The sequence below is a fragment of the Lolium rigidum genome, chromosome 3 (assembly GCF_022539505.1).
Source record: "Lolium rigidum isolate FL_2022 chromosome 3, APGP_CSIRO_Lrig_0.1, whole genome shotgun sequence".
Lineage (NCBI taxonomy): Eukaryota > Viridiplantae > Streptophyta > Magnoliopsida > Poales > Poaceae > Lolium > Lolium rigidum.
The window spans coordinates 13085500-13104365 of NC_061510.1; the positions used below are offsets into that span (position 1 = coordinate 13085500).

The following is an 18866-nucleotide window of genomic DNA, read 5'->3' on the forward strand; positions in this document are numbered from 1 at the left end:
AACGTGTAGCAAGTCCTCCTTTTGACATGACATTAACTCAATTGTGCTCTAGTCAACCTCCTTCCGTGCTTCGTGAATAAGTTTTATATTTTTTCGATAAAAGAAATATATTAATATCAAAAAATATCAATTACACTCAGCATCTGCAACAACGTCCCACCCTAGTGGCAGCACGGATGCACACAGCCAAAAAAGAGTAAAGAAAACTAAGAAATAAAAGTTCCGCTACAACATTCTAGACCTAGCAACAACAATACAACCACCACGGTGACAACACCTGAAATACAGACTCTTCAAAAGCAACGCTTCCAAGAAAGGAACAGTGCACCAGCGCCGTCGTCGCCCGACCAAAGGTCTTAGGTTTTCACCCTAAAAATAGTCCTCACTCTCAAAACAATGCCTCCAACAAGGTCATTGCCAGGCACAACGAGTTAGAGCATCCCCACTCGTTGGCGCTCTCCACGCCCAAATCCGGCGAAATTTTCGTCCGGATTGGAGGAAGATTTGGCGTGGGGAGGAGTAGTTTCCCAGCCGCGTGCCCAGGCGAAGTCGACGATGCGAATTTGAAAAACGGAAACTTGACAAACTACGGCTAAAAACGGGCGAATATAGACTAAATTTAATGATATTTATTATATAACGGGCGGAGCTCATACATAGAGGCCGAATTCGACTATATTTCGAATTCGGCTAGGGGAATTCAAATGCTAATTTTAAAACACGGCGCTCTACATGCCGAAATGGCGGTAGAACACCGTGTAGTCGCCGCCGTCGTCGTCGGAGCCGTCGTCCTCGACCTTCGGCTGCGCGGCCCGGCTGCTCGCTGCCCTGGCCGGCGTCTCCCCACCCCGGGGATGGCTTGTACCATTCGTCGTCGGAGGACTCGAGGTCGACGAAGGGGACAGCGACGCCGGATGGAGGTGTCGCAGGACGGCGGTAGCGCGCGACGCCGTCGTCGGCGGTTGGAGCGGCGCGGGCGGAGGTTGGAGCGGCGCGGGCGGCGAGTTGGCGTGCGGCGGCCAGGTCCAGCAGCCGCCGCTGCTGCTCCGCCTCCTCGCGCTCCCAGTCGCACCTCGACCACGCCAGGGCGGCATCCTCGGGGAGGGCGTTGTCGGCGGGCACCAGGTCGTTGAGCGACCTGGCGATCGACTCCGCCACGGCAGCGTCCTCCGCCCGCTTCGCCTCCTCCTCGGCGAGCCTGTTTGCGGCGGCGTTGGTGGCGGCCGCGGCGTCCTCCTTCTTCGCCGCCTTCCTCTTCCGCCCAGGCTGCGAGGGTTGGTCGCGGATGACGAGGGCTCCGCTGCTGCGCCCTCTGGTCGGCGGCGGAGACGCCGGCTCCTTCTTCACGCGCACCGGCGTCGAAGGCGACATCGCCTCCTTCTTCACCGGCGCGAAGGATGACGTCGGCGCCGATCCGGAAGACGACGAGCTGGCAGCCATGCGCCGTGGCTGCCAGACGTTTCCCCGGCGGCGGCTCGCCGATGCCCTCGATGCAGGGAGCATCGTGAGCACTGGGTAGTTGCCGCCCTCGATGTGCTCGAGGACGTTCGCCAGCGTCCTATCCGGCGCGCTCCACCAACGTCGGCGGCCCGCGGCGTTGTTGCGCGGAGGCGGAGGCGGCGGGCCGTCGTATGAGGCGAGCTCCCGCTCCCACCGCTGGAGGAAGTAGGATTTCCACGCCGTGTAGTTGTCGGGGTGGTGGCGCGGCTCGGCGCGCTCCTCGTCCGTCATGGTCATCCGCGCCTCCTCGATGGCGACGTCGAGGGCGTGGCCCCGAGGCGGCGGCGGGATTGGTACGCCGCCAGCACTGAGCCGCCACCCGCCGCCTGGAGGCCTCGTGTCCGGCGGGCAGGGGTACCCCGCCCGGTGGAGGAGGTGCCCCTCCCACGCGTGGAGCGACCGGCGGGGGAAGCCGTTGTTGGCTGCGCCGTCGTCGTCGTAGAACGCCATCGGGAGAGTAGAGGGAGAGTGGAGGGAGAGTGGAGCACGGGGTACGCCTCGCGGCGAGCGGAGCGGCGTATATAGGCGCGGCTGGCGCGGGGGATTAATGCCGCGTGGAATGCGACGCGTCCGCGGCGAGCTGACCGGCGGCAGCCTTTACTGCGCGCGAAAGACGATGCGTGCGCGGAAGACGACGACATTAACTCGCCGCGTGGCCGGTGAATGCAGACCGGCGGCAGGCTTTTACAGCGCGCGGAAGACGATGCGATGAGGACGACGATCGGTTTCTCTCGCCGACATGTTGGGGCCACCAGACGCGCGGGAAATTTCCCGCGCTTTCGTTTCGTCCGGAGTCCCCGAGCGCTCCCCGGGGGGCCGGGGATGGCGTGGGATCGCCGGATGAATTTAGGCCCAAATCCGGATGAAAACGAGGAACCGGGTGCGCGACTGGACCGAATTACGCCGTCCGGATGAAAAAAACGTCGTTCGGGGGCCTCGTCGGGGAGACGAGTGGAGATGCTCTTAAGGACAGACCTTGGATTTTCATCCTGGAATAAGTTTTATATGAGGACATATATTATCTTTCTATAAAACTAGAATGGTAGCTCTAGCAAATGAGAGGGCATCATTTTAATGTATTTAAAGATTTGATAAATTCTATTTGACGCTCTTTACGGCTGTTATGAGCAACAGGCAGGCTGGTTTTGTCCTTGTAGTTTCGTGGCATGTGATCTCTGAAGTCAAGGACTTCCGTACGTCTACAAAATGTATCCATCTACAAAATGTATCCGAAGATCAATCCAAATTCCCACTTAAGTGACTGTTGTGATGTTGTTATTTAGATGTCAAATTTGAGACAAATTTGAAAGGCTGGATGGACAAGGACAAGATGTATACTTACGAAGCCACACAGATCTGACAAGCTCAACAATGTTGACTCTGATTGTCTGATATATGAATTCAACACGAAAAAATCCTAAACAGTTGAACCAGAAACCACGCGTACCAATGCATGACGTGTGTAATGAGTATAGCAACTCCGGCCGTATGCACGCACAGCTGAGTGCATGCTGATTTCCGCAATGTAGGAATTTCACCGAGTTTGCATCCCTACCGGTTTGTCTCGGACCATGAGGTTCAAGGCCCGAGCCGAGGCTTGACAATGACTTGCATATGTATACGTTGTAGGGATGTAATATTTTCTGGATATGTCCATCTACAAAATGTATCCGAAGATCAATCCAATCTCCCACTGAAGTGACTGTTGTGACCGTTGTTATTTAGATGTCAAATTTGAGACACACAGATCTGACAGGCTCAACAATGCTGACTCTGATATGATATATGGATTCAATATGAAAATATGTAAACAAGAAACCGGAAACCACCCGTACCAATGCATGACATGTGTAATGAGTATAGCAAATCAAAATCGAATGAATGGAACTGGTATGGGGTCAAAATTGGCACCAGATCGATGACCCTATACAGAAACAAAAGAGAAATGCAATATGCTCTGCATGAAGTCGCCACCACTAGAACAAACGTTAAGTTTTGTGGAATGTGATCTCTGAATGAAGTCAACGACTTGCATATGTATACCTTGTAGGGATGTAACATTTTCTGGATATAACCATCTACAAAATGTATCCGAAGATCAATCCAAGCTCCCACTGAAGTAATTGTTGGGACGTTGTTATTTAGATGTCAAATTTGAGACAAATTTGAAAGGCTGGATGGACAAGTACAAGATGTATACTTACGAAGCCACACAGATCTGACAAGCTCAAACGTTCACTCTGATTGTCTTATATATGAATTCAACACGAAAATATCCTAGACAATTGAACCAGAAACCACCCGTACCAATGCATGACATGTGCAATGAGTATACTCAGTATAGCAAATCAAAATCGAATGAATGGAACACGTATGGGGTCAAAATTGCCACCAGATCCATGACCCTATCCAGAAAATAACGCGAAATGCATTATGCTCTGCACGAAGGATGGGCATGGCGGATCAGTTGAACTTGTTGCAGACCCTGCGGATCTCTCCCTGTGCGCCGGTAAGGACGTTGACCTCGCTGAGCTTAACGAGCGCCTGGGGGAAGAGCCAGCTGAAGTTTTCAGTGTTGGCGAGCATGTCCACCATCCACCTGGTGGGGGCGCCATTGCCGTAGAGGTTCTGGTCGACGGAGAGCACGCCGCGGCGTTTCTGCAGCATCTTGTAGAAACTCTTGTCCACCTTGAGCGCGCTCCACTGGTCGTCCAGGAACACGACGGTGTCGTCCGACGACGGCTTGTTGGGGCACACGTAGTTCTTGTACACGAACGCGTAGTAGGGGTCCAGGCTCGGGTCCGTGGCGCCGGCCTTGCCACCGTAGCTGTAGAGGCGGCTGCTCTTGATGGCGCTGCAGTGCGTCACGCCCACCGTGTGCGCGCCCAGCAGCAGCACCATGTCCATCTGCCCCAGCCCGAGCTTGCCGAAGAAAGCGGTGGCCTGCGCCACCGTGCTCTCCGGCCCCGGCAGGTTCACGTCGCCCGCCTTGGACTGCCGCCTGTCCTTCCGCCCGGTGCGCACCGCGTACGCGTTCCCGCCGGCCAGACGGACCGCGTCCCTCGTGGCGAGGATCTCGATGTCGGAGCAGGAGACCACGCCCGGGCACCGCTTCTCGAGCTCCGTCTTCACGTCCGCGATCAGGTCGTAGCCCTTCACGCTCAGGTTCGGCGGCGCCGTCTTCTCCGTCCCCGGACCATCGATCAGAAGCCCGCCGTCACAGCCCTACAGATACGAGAATCAAAATCAGATCAATCCATGGATGCAAGCAATGCATGAACTCTACTGAGTATACAAATCCTTCCTCCGTCTCATGAAATTTGTCAAAATCTAGATATATCTATACACTATTGAGTATGTAGACACATCAAAAAATTTGAAAATTTTCAGACGATTTACATGTGATGGAGGGAGTACATACATTGACGCCGCACTCGTGGAACTGCAAGCGCAGCAGGTGGGCGACGACGGCGGGTTCGCGGGAGAAGCGAGCCTTGACGACGCCCTGCACGATCGCCTCCACGTCGTTGGCGCCACACTTGCCCTTGTAGAACCCATTCTGTAGCTGCGCCTGAGTGGTGGCGAGGCCCAGCACAGTTAGCGCCACTGCTAGAAGAAACGCTGCCCTCCTGTGCGCCATTGATCGCTAGCAAGATTTTGGAATGGCTGCTGTGCTTGAGCAAATGGAGGTGAGAGACACATGGCGTGTGCCTAGCGTACTTATAGCTGGGTTACGAGGTGACATGCATGCATGGCCGCGCACTCACGCTAGCTGGCCACTGGCCAGCTTGTGAAATATATTGCTTGCGCGCCGTTGATTTCTTTTTTGGTAATGGAGAGCACGTATATCGCATATGCGGTCGGGCCGAATCGTTTTCTTGACCAGCGCTATACTGTGGGCATGATGTATACAGTTTGTTCTCTCGAAGAGTTCGCAAAATCAAATAATTAGAGCATGGCTAATAGCATAACCGGCAGCCGGCTGTATACCATTGCCACGTCCCTTAATAGCCTTTATAAGAGTAGGCACGGTACAATAGATTGACTATAAGTTAGCTACAAAAATGGCAATAGCACTAAATGCTTGTACGGTGGGAGGCTGATTATTGGTAGGAGATGGTAACCGTTGGCTAAAAGCTTTTACATCGGCTGCATGCTGCTTCTTATTTCTCGTTTAGTGTGTTGTAGCCGGGCTGTATGCATGTAGCCTGCTCTATTCTCTTTCTTCTCTTCTTTTTTCTCCACCTAAATTTTGCTTATGTGGAAGACCATATAGCCAGCTGACTAGGCTCTATTGTACTTGCTCTTACGAACAGGCTTTGTTGCTTCGATTTCTGAATTTTCTATGGCCGTATAGCCAGCAGATAGATGATGCCCCTTCATTATTTTATGGCCGTACGCCCCGTACAGTCTCTCTGCTAGATTGGTTCTTCTATATTCCCCGCAAAAAAAAATGGTTCTGCATCTAATTAACTTCTATTCTGTTATGTACTAGAAGTAATATACATGTCTTTAATAAAATGCAGCATGCATGTCAATCCACATCATGGAAATTATTATGAGTACAACTTTGAACAATTTTCATATTATGATTACAACTTTGAACAATTTTTTTATTTGTTTTTTAATATCAAAAGTTCTATTTTTTATATCGTATATTTTTACTTGGTCTCAAATCATGTCATTTATCTAAAAATACTCACTCCCTCCATTGTGATTTAGACAATATTCTAGAGAAAAATGGGATGACAAAAATGGGATAAACTAGTGTTACATTTATTAGTACTACTTAGATATGTGAACAACCAATTCAAGTTGCATTGAAAATCACAACATCCAATAAGAGAGCAAATTATCTTAGATAACTTAAAATAGAAAATTATTATAATAATATAATTAATAACAAGCAACATAGCAACTAAATTGAAAAATAAATAAGTAATAAAAAATTCATGATTGCTTTTTCAAAAACAATGTTCGGGAAATTTAGACAAATTTTTTACACCAAAATAAATGTTGTCATGTTAATCCTATGAAATACTAGATGACCCGTTGCGCTATCGCGCAATGACGAAGGCTAACCATAGGGTTTCTCTTATTTTAGTACCGAATTACCGCGTTGTGCTATTGCACAAATAGCATAATTCAATAAGAATTTGAACCATAAGTTTTGGCTTATTTTAGTATTAGAGGCTTGGAGCAGAGCTGTACTCTTCTTGCCGATGTCATCACCGTAGTGGTAAAGGGAGCTATAACATCATCCGAGGTTGGAGTAGAGCTTTTGGATCGAGTAGAATAGTATCCAACATGGCGTCCCATGGTGAGGTATAATAGTATGTAGTGAGGTTGGAGTAGAGCTTTTGGATCGAGTAGAATAGTATCCAACATGGCGTCCCATGGTGAGGTATAATAGTATGTAGTGTGGTTCGTTGGAGGAAACTCCCTCGACAGCCCGTTGCGCTATCGCGCAAACACCAGAATTTAAACTGTAAGATTTAGCTTATTTTAGTATTAAGAATTAGCTCAGAAATATAACCGTCAGCATTACATTGAGGTGGTGCAGTAAGATATGACAATATCTAAACTCCCGCACCAAATTATGGTCATTGTACCAAAAGATGTAGCATCATAAAAGAAGTGCAAATGGATAATTAGTAATTCCAAAAGGAATGCTTCTACTTATTGTAAGCAGAAAGATAAAAAGTTTGGTTCGAGATTCTAAGCCGCTTCACCGATACCACAAGAACCGAAACTATTACAAATGTTTACCGAGTCGTACCAACATGCCCTAAAGGTAGAAGCAAAACAAAAGTGCAACATTTATCATATATCGCGAGTGTAGTGCGCTATCGCGCAACGGAATTTAATCAGAATTTGAACCATAAATTTTGGCTTATTTTGATACCGGATCCTCAGAGGGTAGGAGTGGAGCTCTGCTCTTCTTGCCGCCGCCATCACCATAGCGGTAAAGGGAGGGCATTCGGGCTGGGTGGCCATCCAGGCGAGCTATAACATCATCCGTTGGAGTGAGTTCGAGAAAATGTCCTCGATGGTCCCTCCACCTTCCTTTGGCTACTCCCTTTGCTCCCATGCCATGGCTCCTTCTGCCCGTCATATGTCCCGTTGCGCTATCGTGTAAATGGCAAAATTTAATCAAAATTTGAACCGAAGTTTGGCTTATTTTAATACCAAAGGTTCGGAGTGGAGCTCTGTTTTTCTTGCCACCGCCATCATCGTAGTGGTGAAGAGAGGGCATTCAGGTTGGGTGGCCATCCAAGGGAGCTATAGCAATATCCGATGGCGAGAAAATGTCCTTGCCGGTCCCTCCACCTTCCTTTGGATGCCCCCTTTGATCCCATGCGACCGCTCCTTCTACCCCTCACACGTCCTCCTTTTCCTCTTCCGACTCCTTAGACTCACTTGGCATCTGACGCTGCAGCCATCCTCAGTTGAATTTATGTTAATTGTACAAAAATTAAGACCTCTATAAATCGATGGTAGAATTATCTCTGCATGGTATCTTAATCTATGGAAGTGTAAGAATACAACAAAGGTATTGAAGCTGAAAGGTAAGTAAGATATAGCAAATCGGTTAGTGGGTAAATCGAGCACATATGAGCTACTCTAGATAATAAATGGAACCTCACTTCTATTTTCGTTGTCTTGTTCAACTTCCAAGAACCATAATAATTGCTCTATGAACACGACTACCACCAACAAGTGGTCTTCGGCAGTTTTTGAGACCGGTGCTTTCATTCTCACAAAGATCTCGAGATTCATTGATAATTCGGACAAAACACGGTTGCACCACCGATAATGCACGGCATATCAAAACAGATTAACAAATGTGTAATGCTCAGGGTAGTAATAATAAGGTAGAAAAAGCACCACCAAACAGAAGGAAAAAAGTACAAAAAGGAAAACTTCCCCGAGCAAGATATGGAATGCAGAAATAGGCCTCTCACTAAGTTAAACAAAAGATATAGCACTGCAGGTTCAACCTGGCTACATGCTACTATAAAAATAATCTAGGGAACAACGAACAAATCTGATCAGATGCATACATATGAAGTATAGGAGCTAGGTCTAGCTTACGCTACTTGCAGCTTATTTCGATTTCCCTTGTCTGAGAAGGTTATAGTAGAGCTTCCCCCTTGTTTGACTTGTGGTTCCCAAAACCTGTGGTCTTCGACACCTTTCGAGATGGTGGTGTTTCCCTCTCAAGCTCGGTCCCTTTTCTTGTTAGTTCCCTCGGGGATATGCTTTCGAACTCGTCAATATTAAAGTCTTCAGTTTCGTTACAAATTGGTGTCATATTGATAAAACATCAAAACTACATGTCAAAGAAAGGTTGATGCATAAAGCCATTTGTGTAAATGCAAGTGCTCTAGTGAATTGTCCATGGGACAACCCTTTATATGGTGTACTGGCAGGATTCAAGAGATCAAAGGTGAATGTAATTGTTATCAGTAGTTTGAATAGAAAGAATTGACATGAGATCACAACTAAATGAAAATTTGCCCATTATGTACGAAACTCCTACGGTTTTTAATTCCATGAAAACATAACTTAATAAAACAAAAAAGTAAAATGTAATCATCATTCACTACACCATGACAATATACACTTCTATACAGTTCCTTTGAAAACATATACTCCCTCCGATCCGAAATAAATGTCGGATGATACATTTTCCAAAAAAGCCATCGCGTTTATTTGCTTGTCAACCCGCACTCCTCTCCACCCCTACCCTATAGTCTTCATCTTCAACCGAACCGCACGCGAGCCTGCGGAGGCCGAGAGGATGAGAAATCCCCAATCCCGCCACCGTCGACGCGAATCGGCGAAAGGGTCGCCGGATCTCCGACGAGGGCGATGGAGGCGACAGCACGGCCACGCGCAGCAATGGCGTTGGGCCACCGCCTCTGCCTCGATACGGGCCTGGCCGAAGTCGTAGGCCACACCCGCTGCGGGAGGGGCCATGGCCCTGCGGAGCGTCACTGGTTCCGGCAGCGCGAGGCGGGTTGCCCTAGTCCTATCTTCCTGGTTGCTGGAGCGCGGTTGCCAGAGCAAGATCCCGTGTGCTGAGCAACGAACAAAGCACCCCACTGCGATTTTTCTGATTTTCGAAGGGTGTAATTGTAAAAAGCAATTCTGTTAACCGTCCGACACTTTTTTCCGACACTTTTTTTAGGATTGGAGGGAGTATGATATTTGTGCACTTGAAAAGACATGCCCAGCTCAACAAAAAAGCTAGAGCCTACATGTTTCCTCACTCCAAGTTCAGCAACAACAAAACGTAAAAACTATATAAACTTCCTTTCTAAGTTCACTCGACTCGGTTATTTGAGTATGTAAATTTGTATACCTACCAAGACCTCCTAGAAATTTATAGTCTGCCTCACTCCAAGTTCAGCAACAACAAAACGTAGAAACAGAAAAAACGAAGATAAAATGTAATATGAGGTATGCAGTAAATAGAAAGGAAACAAGGACCAATGAAATTAGAGATAATTGTCATTATTTGATTTGAAATGAGGTTGCCCTATTCACGTGACTATCAGATCCATTATTAAGCTATGAAAAAGGTAGGGGAGTAAACTATACATGATAAGATTTTAAATCGGTTAAGAAAATCCGTAACTCTGCAAAAATATTGAACACCAACGAACTAAGAGTTATAGCTGATTGTTAATAAAGAGAGCAGTAACATACTATGAACCTTAAAGGTTGTCCCTAAGAAAACTATATGTCACCTGGAAAGACTCTAAACCAGCAACAGGGGCAACAAAGAGAGAAGCAAATTGTTACAGGCATGTATAAGCATTTGATTTTCTGGTCTTCACATTCTAAAAGCAATCTATCATGAGGCCAAAAGCATTTTTATTAAGGGCTGTAGCAAATTGGTGCACACTCTCATGACTCAAGGCAGACAAGCAAACGTGCATATTGGTGTGCACTCTCATGAGCTCAAACTTGAATTCTGAACTTCAGATAGAGATTACCTCGCCTTGCGGACCTACGTGAGAATTTTGTACCTGTTACTTGATTAAGACAGTGAGAATTCTGTATAGTCTTCATCAGCTCTTCCACATTTGCCAATCATTTCCTTAAACCCAGTTTTAGGATCTGCAGTAAATGAGAGTATATATTCTACAAGTGAATCAGAAATACGTTAAATCAACATAAACATCTGGAACAACAACGATCATTGTAGAAACCAAAAAATGCAATTCAGCTGAAGATAATAAACAGGTTAATCAGGTGTTGGCTTCCTTATATTTTTGTCCTCTAGCAATAATATGGTAAACTAAACCCCAAGCATATGTGTGGAGATAATAAACGGAGCTCAAATCAAACCCAAAACCAAGCAAGCATGTGGCGGTAACCAGTGGTAACCATCTGTAATTAGCAACTGCCCATGCTGACAGTATTTTCAAAGGGCAATGATGGGTTTAATAAAATAAGAACCCCAAAACATCGCTGATGAACCACACAAAATAAATTGTTAAATATGAAGCCTCCAACCGACCCATAGTTGCAAATTCACACAAAAGAAGAGAAGAAAATTGTGGAATAAGCAAGGCCTCGCCTCCGGTTGAAGCGAGCTCGCAGGTGCTGATGATCATTCACCGACTAAATAACTACTAAATAACTGAAGAATTCCGGGCAACATCCTCAATATGATGGGATTATAGCAGAGCAACATATGCAATTTCCCCCAATAACCATATATCCCGCAACATTACTACCAGAGAAAACTTACATTCAGGAACAAAATCTGAGAAAAACTATGCTTGTGGTCTTAACAGCACTTCTGCTGCCTGTCAAGCTGCTGCACTGCACGCTTTTCTCATCGTCATCCCGCATCACTCGAGCTGGCTTAGCGCTCGATTTCACACATGATCCAGGCCTGCAGCCAGTGCTTGAGTTATTTTGAATGAACAACACTACTCTGTGGTACCCATCTTCCCCGGGGCAACAAATAAAGTACAAAACCATGTCAACCAGGAAATGTATAGAAAACAGCCAGATAGAAGTTACTTTGAAAATAAAAGAACATCCCAGCAATCAGCCCCTGGTAACAACACTAAAAAGTACCGTACTTAAATGTAAGAATTCACCAAGCACTTTTAATCATACAACAAAAGTGAACATATAGTTTGATCACTCCAAAATTTAATCCGGCTTGACTACATTTGAACGGTTAAATTTTAATTTGGGGACAAACTGATCAAGTCTAAAATAAATTTAAGTACTTGTTTTTTGATGAGTAAAGATCCCGATAAGGCATTTCATCAACCACCAGCTCCACACCCCGGTATGAAAAAATGCACATCGAAAGCAAAAGCCCATGTACTCAAGTTTCACTTAGGGTGCACCTCTGCAAAGTTAAAGTTCAAAGGGGCAACCAATATGTAGAGATATGTAGGTAAAAGGCACACGCTGCAGGCTGCTGTCACAACAAATGATACTGGCAGAGGTGGAACCAGAATCAAATGGAGACACGAAAACCTGTCATATCTTTGTGTGCATATGCATCAATGCACGGAGAAAACTGACTTTCTGATGTGAAACTAAATAAAAACTGGAGGATGTTGCACTCGACAACTGACCATAATACTGGTCATGCTGCACGGCTACAAAAAAATGTTTAAGGCTACTGAAATGTGTAATCAATATAAATTATAACATCTAAGAGACGGAGAAAAGTGGAGTTACCCTTTGCGCAGCAGTGCCTGTGCAACCCAAAGAGCATTGTACAGGGTGTTCTCTCGAGATCCAGAGGTTATTCCATATCGACTTCCAATATTACTCATAAAAGAATCTAGGATGAGCAAAAAACAATATTTAGAACCATGTAGTGAAAACAGAAGTGCTGAGGTTTTTCATACACAGGTATCCCACTCCAATCTTATCCATCTGGCCATTTTTCATTCCAAAGCAAAATGAAATAATATCATGCCTAGTATGTTGATGTACTATTACAAATGATATTTCAAAAACAATTTTCTAGGAACACGAATATGACCCTTAAAATTATTAATGACTAAGAGAATACAGAAGATGAAACCAAGATGAGATGCAAAATGCCACAATCAAATGATATAATACAGTGTCTGCGTTTCAGTCTTGTAGCATGATTTTTATGCAGGTGCAATGTGACATCAGTCAACATCCAACTATACGAGTTTTAAATTATGAGCAAGAGTTACGTACAAATCCAGCATATGAAAGTAGCATAGAATGTTTATCCCTCGAACTCTGACCAGCTGTTTCAAAAGGAGCAATTCGTGTAGCAGCAAGACCTTCATTGGATGAGTAAACAAATAATGTTGATCTCTCCAAGTGGCACTACTACTGAAACTATGTTCAGAGGCACATTCTGCGGTAATATAATGAAATTCTGGATCAACTCTAAATCAGGTCAATTGTGGAGCCGAAAGGCAACATAAATAGAGTCAATGGCTAATAATACCTACATCATATCACAAGAAGTCAATGTAAATTTCACAACCAGCTTACTTGATATGTAGTGAATAATAACAAATAAATAAATGACTGCTCCCAAACAAACTTTTCTTAAAATTTGGAGACCATTCCCATCTGAAATTTCTGAAGGCCAAACCGTAAATATTAACCACATGGCAAGTGGTTTAGCTGGTGAAGTGCTTGTCTTTATGACACATTAATAATAGGCATCGTAATATTATCTAGCAGGTAATTCTGAATGCAAAACAATGCATGGGTGACGAAATAAAAGTGGCATCTTAATATCCAAAGCAACCATTTGTGGGAGTGAAAGTAGGCTCAAGATCCCCATGTCCATGCCAACTGAATTATTACAGGCCATATAGACCAATCAACGCAACAAGCTGGGACCAACCATTTGTCTGATTGTCTCATTGGTATATCTTTGAAAGCAAGTATTCTTAGAGAATGAAACAGAAGGGAAATAAAAAAAGCAAATCATAGTGTATACAAAGAAAAGATGCACACAACCAGAGCTGCTAATATCAGAAATTTGTGCCTAGTAGCACATGAAACAGTGGTGACTAAAACAACAATATATCCTCCATTACATATTTGTCCCTCACCACATAAATCACGAGATAACACACTGAAGCACTAAGAAATTCAGTATCATGATAGAAATGAAGCTAGATACCATGGTAGATCACAAACACGTGCCCACAAAAATCTACACCATAGGCTCATCACCCAATTAGGAGACAGTAGCAATGATATGCCCACAAATTAACTGTACAGAGCGAGGAGACATCTCATACTTTAGAGCTAGTATAATAAATGTAGGCAAATTACTTCTGGATTTTATCTGATGTGGTAAAGCAGCTCTTCAAAATAGAAACAAAATATAAAGTACTATAAAAGTAAGGTCATTTCTTTACTGCTTCATAATAGCTGTATCATCCATATATTTTATGTTCGACGTTATCTTTACCAGATGGACTCTCTCCATGATATGTTTTCACGGTATTATCCAAACAAGCAATGTGTCAACTAAATCCACCAAACCTACAATAAGAAATCTTCTTCTGAATTCTTGTAGGAAATAATATCAAACCTAAAGCCTAAGCAGTACTATTGGGGAACATGAAATTGGAAGCTGGCAATCATGGTAGTTTTCTGATTTCCCAATTGGTTCTTTGAGTTCATCCTGGAAAAGATTAAACTATCGCCTTGTGTAACCTTCATTGAATTCATATGGCAAAACTTAGGACATCAAACCTGAGCTAAAAGACAGATTAAGTCCCCACAAGTAAATCCATGAGCGCATTGACTACTAAATTTATAGTTGTTTCCTACTTACTACCATACCATGTAGTACAGCTTAAAAATGTCCAAGACCCATGTCTTCAAAGGGTAGTATTTTATATATAAACTAATTTAGCAAGTAGACGACTTTTTTCTCTCTCCCAATAGGTAAAAAAACCACAAACACCAAGTAGCAATGCAAATGTTCTAGCTTATAAGGAAAACCATCTTGTTTAGCATGTAGTATTGAACCAAGTTTTGTCTAGAACCTTATAGAAAAAAATTTACCCCATCATCTGCGCTCTAGGTAACACCCCAACCCCTCCTCCACCCAACAACGGCCCCATCATCTCCTTCACCCAGCGCCACCACGAGAGCCAACCCGCAGTCGCCTTGTTCTCTTATTCATGTGCCTTCTTCCTTTTTGATTCCTCTATAAATTAACCAAAACCAAACACAACCTAAATCAATTTAAGGAGTTACAAACTGACAAAAATATCAGCCTGCAAAATGTAGATAAACTAATTCAAATTAGTTCGTCTCTTTTAGTGTTCTTTTCGTGAACATAAACTAACTCAAAATGTTTCTAACCATGCATCATAAAACCCATAATATTTTCTTGTTCTTTTCGTGACGTGCAAATCTCTTATTAATAGAGCAGTAAGAGATGAAAAATGGCTCGCCTTGGGGCCTTCCTTCCCAGCTGTAGTGCGGGATGAGCTGCACATCAAGTGGTGTAAGAGACAAGACCGTTTTAGATGCCACTGCCTGCAGATAAAACAAATTTCAGTTGAGTCAAGAATTAAAACAAACATCAATCTATTTTGACAGCGAGGAGGCCATAGACGCGAAGGTACCGAGAAGAAAGTGCAGCCGTGCAGGCCATGCCGGAATCCGCCTCCTCCTCGTCCCGTTGAGGCCATGCCACCCGCCCCTTCTTCCTCCCTTCTAGGCATCCGAGTAGTCCATCACCGCGCCGCTTTCTCCAAAAGATCCGGCCGCCGTCCATGATAAAAAGGAGAAAAACGAGAGTGAGAGATGAGAGAGAGATACACGAGAGAAAGAGAGGAGGGAGAAGCAAGACGAACCTCATCCCCGCGCTACCACCTGCCGCTCCGTCCCCGCACGTCCGGTGGTCAGCCCCGGGTCATCCCCCATCGCGCCGGGTCGCCGCCGCCAGCCCATCACCGCGTCGTTGACCCGCGACAATCGCCGCTCCCGCGCCTCGCATCTACGGGCGGGCCGACCGTCACCTCCACGCCGCGCCCCGGCCTCCTCTTTGTGACCCGGGCGGCCGGCGCAGGCTCCGCCTCCCTCCTCCTCCTGCACGCCGTCGTCGCCGCCACACAGGTCGCCGCCGCCAACCCACCACCGCGCCCTCGACCCGCGATGCACAGCAGCCGCCCTTCCCCGCACCAGCCCAGCCCCATCGCACCGCTGCATCGGCGCGACGCCCGACCTCCCTCCCCAACGGCGCGGCCACGGCCTCCATCCTCCACCGCGTGACCCCGACCTCCTTCCTCCATGCGCGCCGCCACCTGTTGTCGCCGCGGCTGCCGCCCCTATGTCTCACCGTCGGGGCTCCGCCCCACTTCCAACCGCCAGCGCGCTGCCGCAACCTACACCCCACGACGCCCTTTTAGAGCAGACCTCGCGACGGCCCCGCCTCCCCCATCTTTCCTGTCGCCGGCGAGCAAGGGCTCCACGGCTGCTATTGGAGAGGAGAGGAGGAGGTGGGGATTGGGGAGCGAGGCCAGGATTGGGGACGTCGGTCGAGATCTAGATTCTCTCACCTCTCTGGCGGAACGAGCTAGCCTGTCGAAAACGAGCAACCCAGAAACTCACGGGTCGCTGCCTCTGTCCGCCGGACCCGCACAATTCCGGTCCCAGTCGTCATTGGCTATCCGGAGAAGAAAGAAGTGATAAAAGTAATAACCTATACAACGGTTGAGATGAAAAGCGGGGAGTGAAACCGTACGGCCTGGTAGTATCCAACGACCAACGAGCGTTTGCCCCTTTGGATGGCTTGGTTGGCCGGGTAGTCTAGGAACATTTATAGAAGGAATTTGCTTGCTTATTTTAGAAAAAAGTTATCATATGAAGTATTTTGGATCGAACTTCATTTTAGCAGAAAATGTTAATGTACATACAAAAAAAGGTTCATGCCTTTTCCTTAGAAAAGTGCAAGGAAAAACGTACCAAAATTATGAAACTAATAGGGTAAGAATACATAGAAAATAAGCGGTAGTAATGGCAAATAGATCATTTGGCACCTCTCTCATCTGCACAACGCTATTCCATTATTGATTTGTCATTTGAGATCCATGCACACAACAAAGTCACACAAAGACACACTCGCCATCCTATTGGTTCTGCTCTTTTTTTTTTTGCGAAATCTATTGGTTGTTCCCTCTCTGTCCACCCATTTACCATGCATTTTAAGACATGTATCCTATCGGTCTCTCCATCCACCCAAAGCACAAAGCTTAGATTTATGAATTGTTTGTATTGTTGTCTTTCTATTGTCAAGATCGTTTTCATCTTTAAGTCTTATAATTTTGAAATCACAATAAAAATATATTTACAAAAACATATATTTTGAAATCACAATGAAATTCATCTGAAATATGAAACATGGCAAAAAAAACACAAGGAATCTATACATGTGAAAACCCACATGAAACAACAGAACATGGTGTACAAGAGATAAGGAACCCAGCAGTAAGAGAAAACGGAAAGACACATATGTGGTGGCCATAGGAAGGCTTGCAGATGAGCGTTACATGTTTTGTGCTCGCACTTATTACAAACAGTTGAAACTTTGACAATGAGCATCTATATATCCGATGCATTGATACGTCTCAAACGTATCTATAATTTCTTATGTTTCATGCTACTTTTATGATGATACTCATATGTTTTATACACACTTTATGTCATTATTATGCATTTTCCGGCACTAACCTATTGACGAGATGCCGAAGAGCCGATTCGTTGTTTTCTGCTGTTTTTGGTTTCAGAAATCCTACAAAGGAAATATTCTCGGAATTGGACGAAATCAACGCCCAGGGTCTTATTTTTCCACGAAGCTTCCAGAAGACCGAAGGGGATACGAAGTGGGGCGACGAGGCGCCGCCACCATAGGGCCGCGCGGCCAGAGGGGGGCCCGTGCCGCCCTATGGTGTGGGCCCCTCGTCAGCCCTCCGACTCTGCCCTTCCGCCTACTTATAGTCTTCGTCGCGAAAACCCCTGTACCGAGAGCCACGATACGAAAAACCTTCCAGAGACGCCGCCGCCGCCAATCCCATCTCGGGGGATTCAGGAGATCGCCTCCGGCACCCTGTCGGAGAGGGGAATCATCTCCCGGAGGACTCTTCATCACCATGATCACCTCCGGATTGATGTGTGAGTAGTTCACCCCTGGACTATGGGTCCATAGCAGTAGCTAGATGGTAGTCTTCTCCTCATTGTGCTATCATGTTAGATCTTGTGAGCTGCCTATCATGATCAAGATCATCTATTTGTAATGCTACATGTTGTGTTTGTTGGGATCCGATGAATATGGAATACTATGTCAAGTTGATTATCAATCTATCATATATGTGTTGTTTATGTTCTTGCATGCTCTCCGTTGCTAGTAGAGGCTCCGGCCAAGTTGATACTTGTAACTCCAAGAGGGAGTATTTATGCTCGATAGTGGGTTCATGCCTCCATTGAATCTGGGACAATGACAGAAAGTTCTAAGGTTGTGGATGTGTTGTTGCCACTAGGGATAAAACATCAATGCTTTGTCTAAGGATATTTGTGTTGATTACATTACGCACCATACTTAATGCAATTGTCTGTTGTTTGCAATTTAATACTGGAAGGGGTGCGGATGCTAACCTGAAGGTGGACTTTTTAGGCATAGATGCATGTTGGATAGCGGTCTATGTACTTTGTCGTAATGCTCTGATTAAATCTCATAGTAGTCATCGTGATATATGTATGTGCACTGTTATGCCTTCTCTATTTGTCAATTGCCCAACTGTAAATTTGTTCACCCAACATGCTATTTATCTTATGGAGAGACACCACTAGTGAACTGTGGACCCCGGTCCATTCTTTTACATCTAAAATACAATCTACTGCAAACTCTGTTCTTTATTGTTCTTCGCAAACAAACATCATTTTCCACACTATACATTTAATCCTTTGTTTACAGCAAGCCGGTGAGATTGACAACCTCACTGTTACGTTGGGGCAAAGTACTTTGATTGTGTTGTGCAGGTTCCACGTTGGCGCCGGAATCCCTGGTATTGCGCCGCACTACACTTTGTCACCAACGTCCTTCACGTGATCCTTGACTCCTACTGGTTCGATAACCATGGTTTCTTACTGAGGGAAAAGTTGCTGCTGTAAGTATCACACCTTCCTCTTGGGGTTCCCAACGGACGTGTGCTTCACGCGTATCAAGCTCTTTTTCTGGCGCCGTTGCCGGGGAACAAAGGAAAGTTACACCACAAAGATTTTCAACTCCCACGTCAACAGCTCTTTTTCTGGCGCCGTTGCCGGAGAGATCAAGACACACTGCAAGGGGAGTCTCCCAC

General features: G+C 45.7%; 1 protein-coding gene across 1 annotated transcript; it reads right to left on the reverse strand.

Annotated features, from left to right (window-relative positions):
• Positions 1-3963: 3963 nt before the first annotated feature.
• LOC124701069 (peroxidase 57-like) lies at positions 3964-5140 on the reverse strand. Its single transcript, XM_047233121.1, has 2 exons — positions 4922-5140; positions 3964-4725 (listed from the first exon to the last, which is right to left on the reverse strand). The coding sequence occupies exons 1-2, from the start codon at positions 5138-5140 to the stop codon at positions 3964-3966; spliced, it is 981 nt and encodes a 326-aa protein (XP_047089077.1).
• Positions 5141-18866: the final 13726 nt, after the last annotated feature.

Excerpts from the sequence above, each read along its gene's own strand:
- LOC124701069 (XM_047233121.1), bottom strand. The coding sequence starts at position 5,140 with ATGGCGCACAGGAGGGCAGCGTTTCTTCTAGCAGTGGCGCTAACTGTG. Across the intron at positions 4,726-4,921 it reads TCCACGAGTGCGGCGTCAAT|GGCTGTGACGGCGGGCTTCT; the intron begins GTATGTACTCCC and ends TCGTATCTGTAG.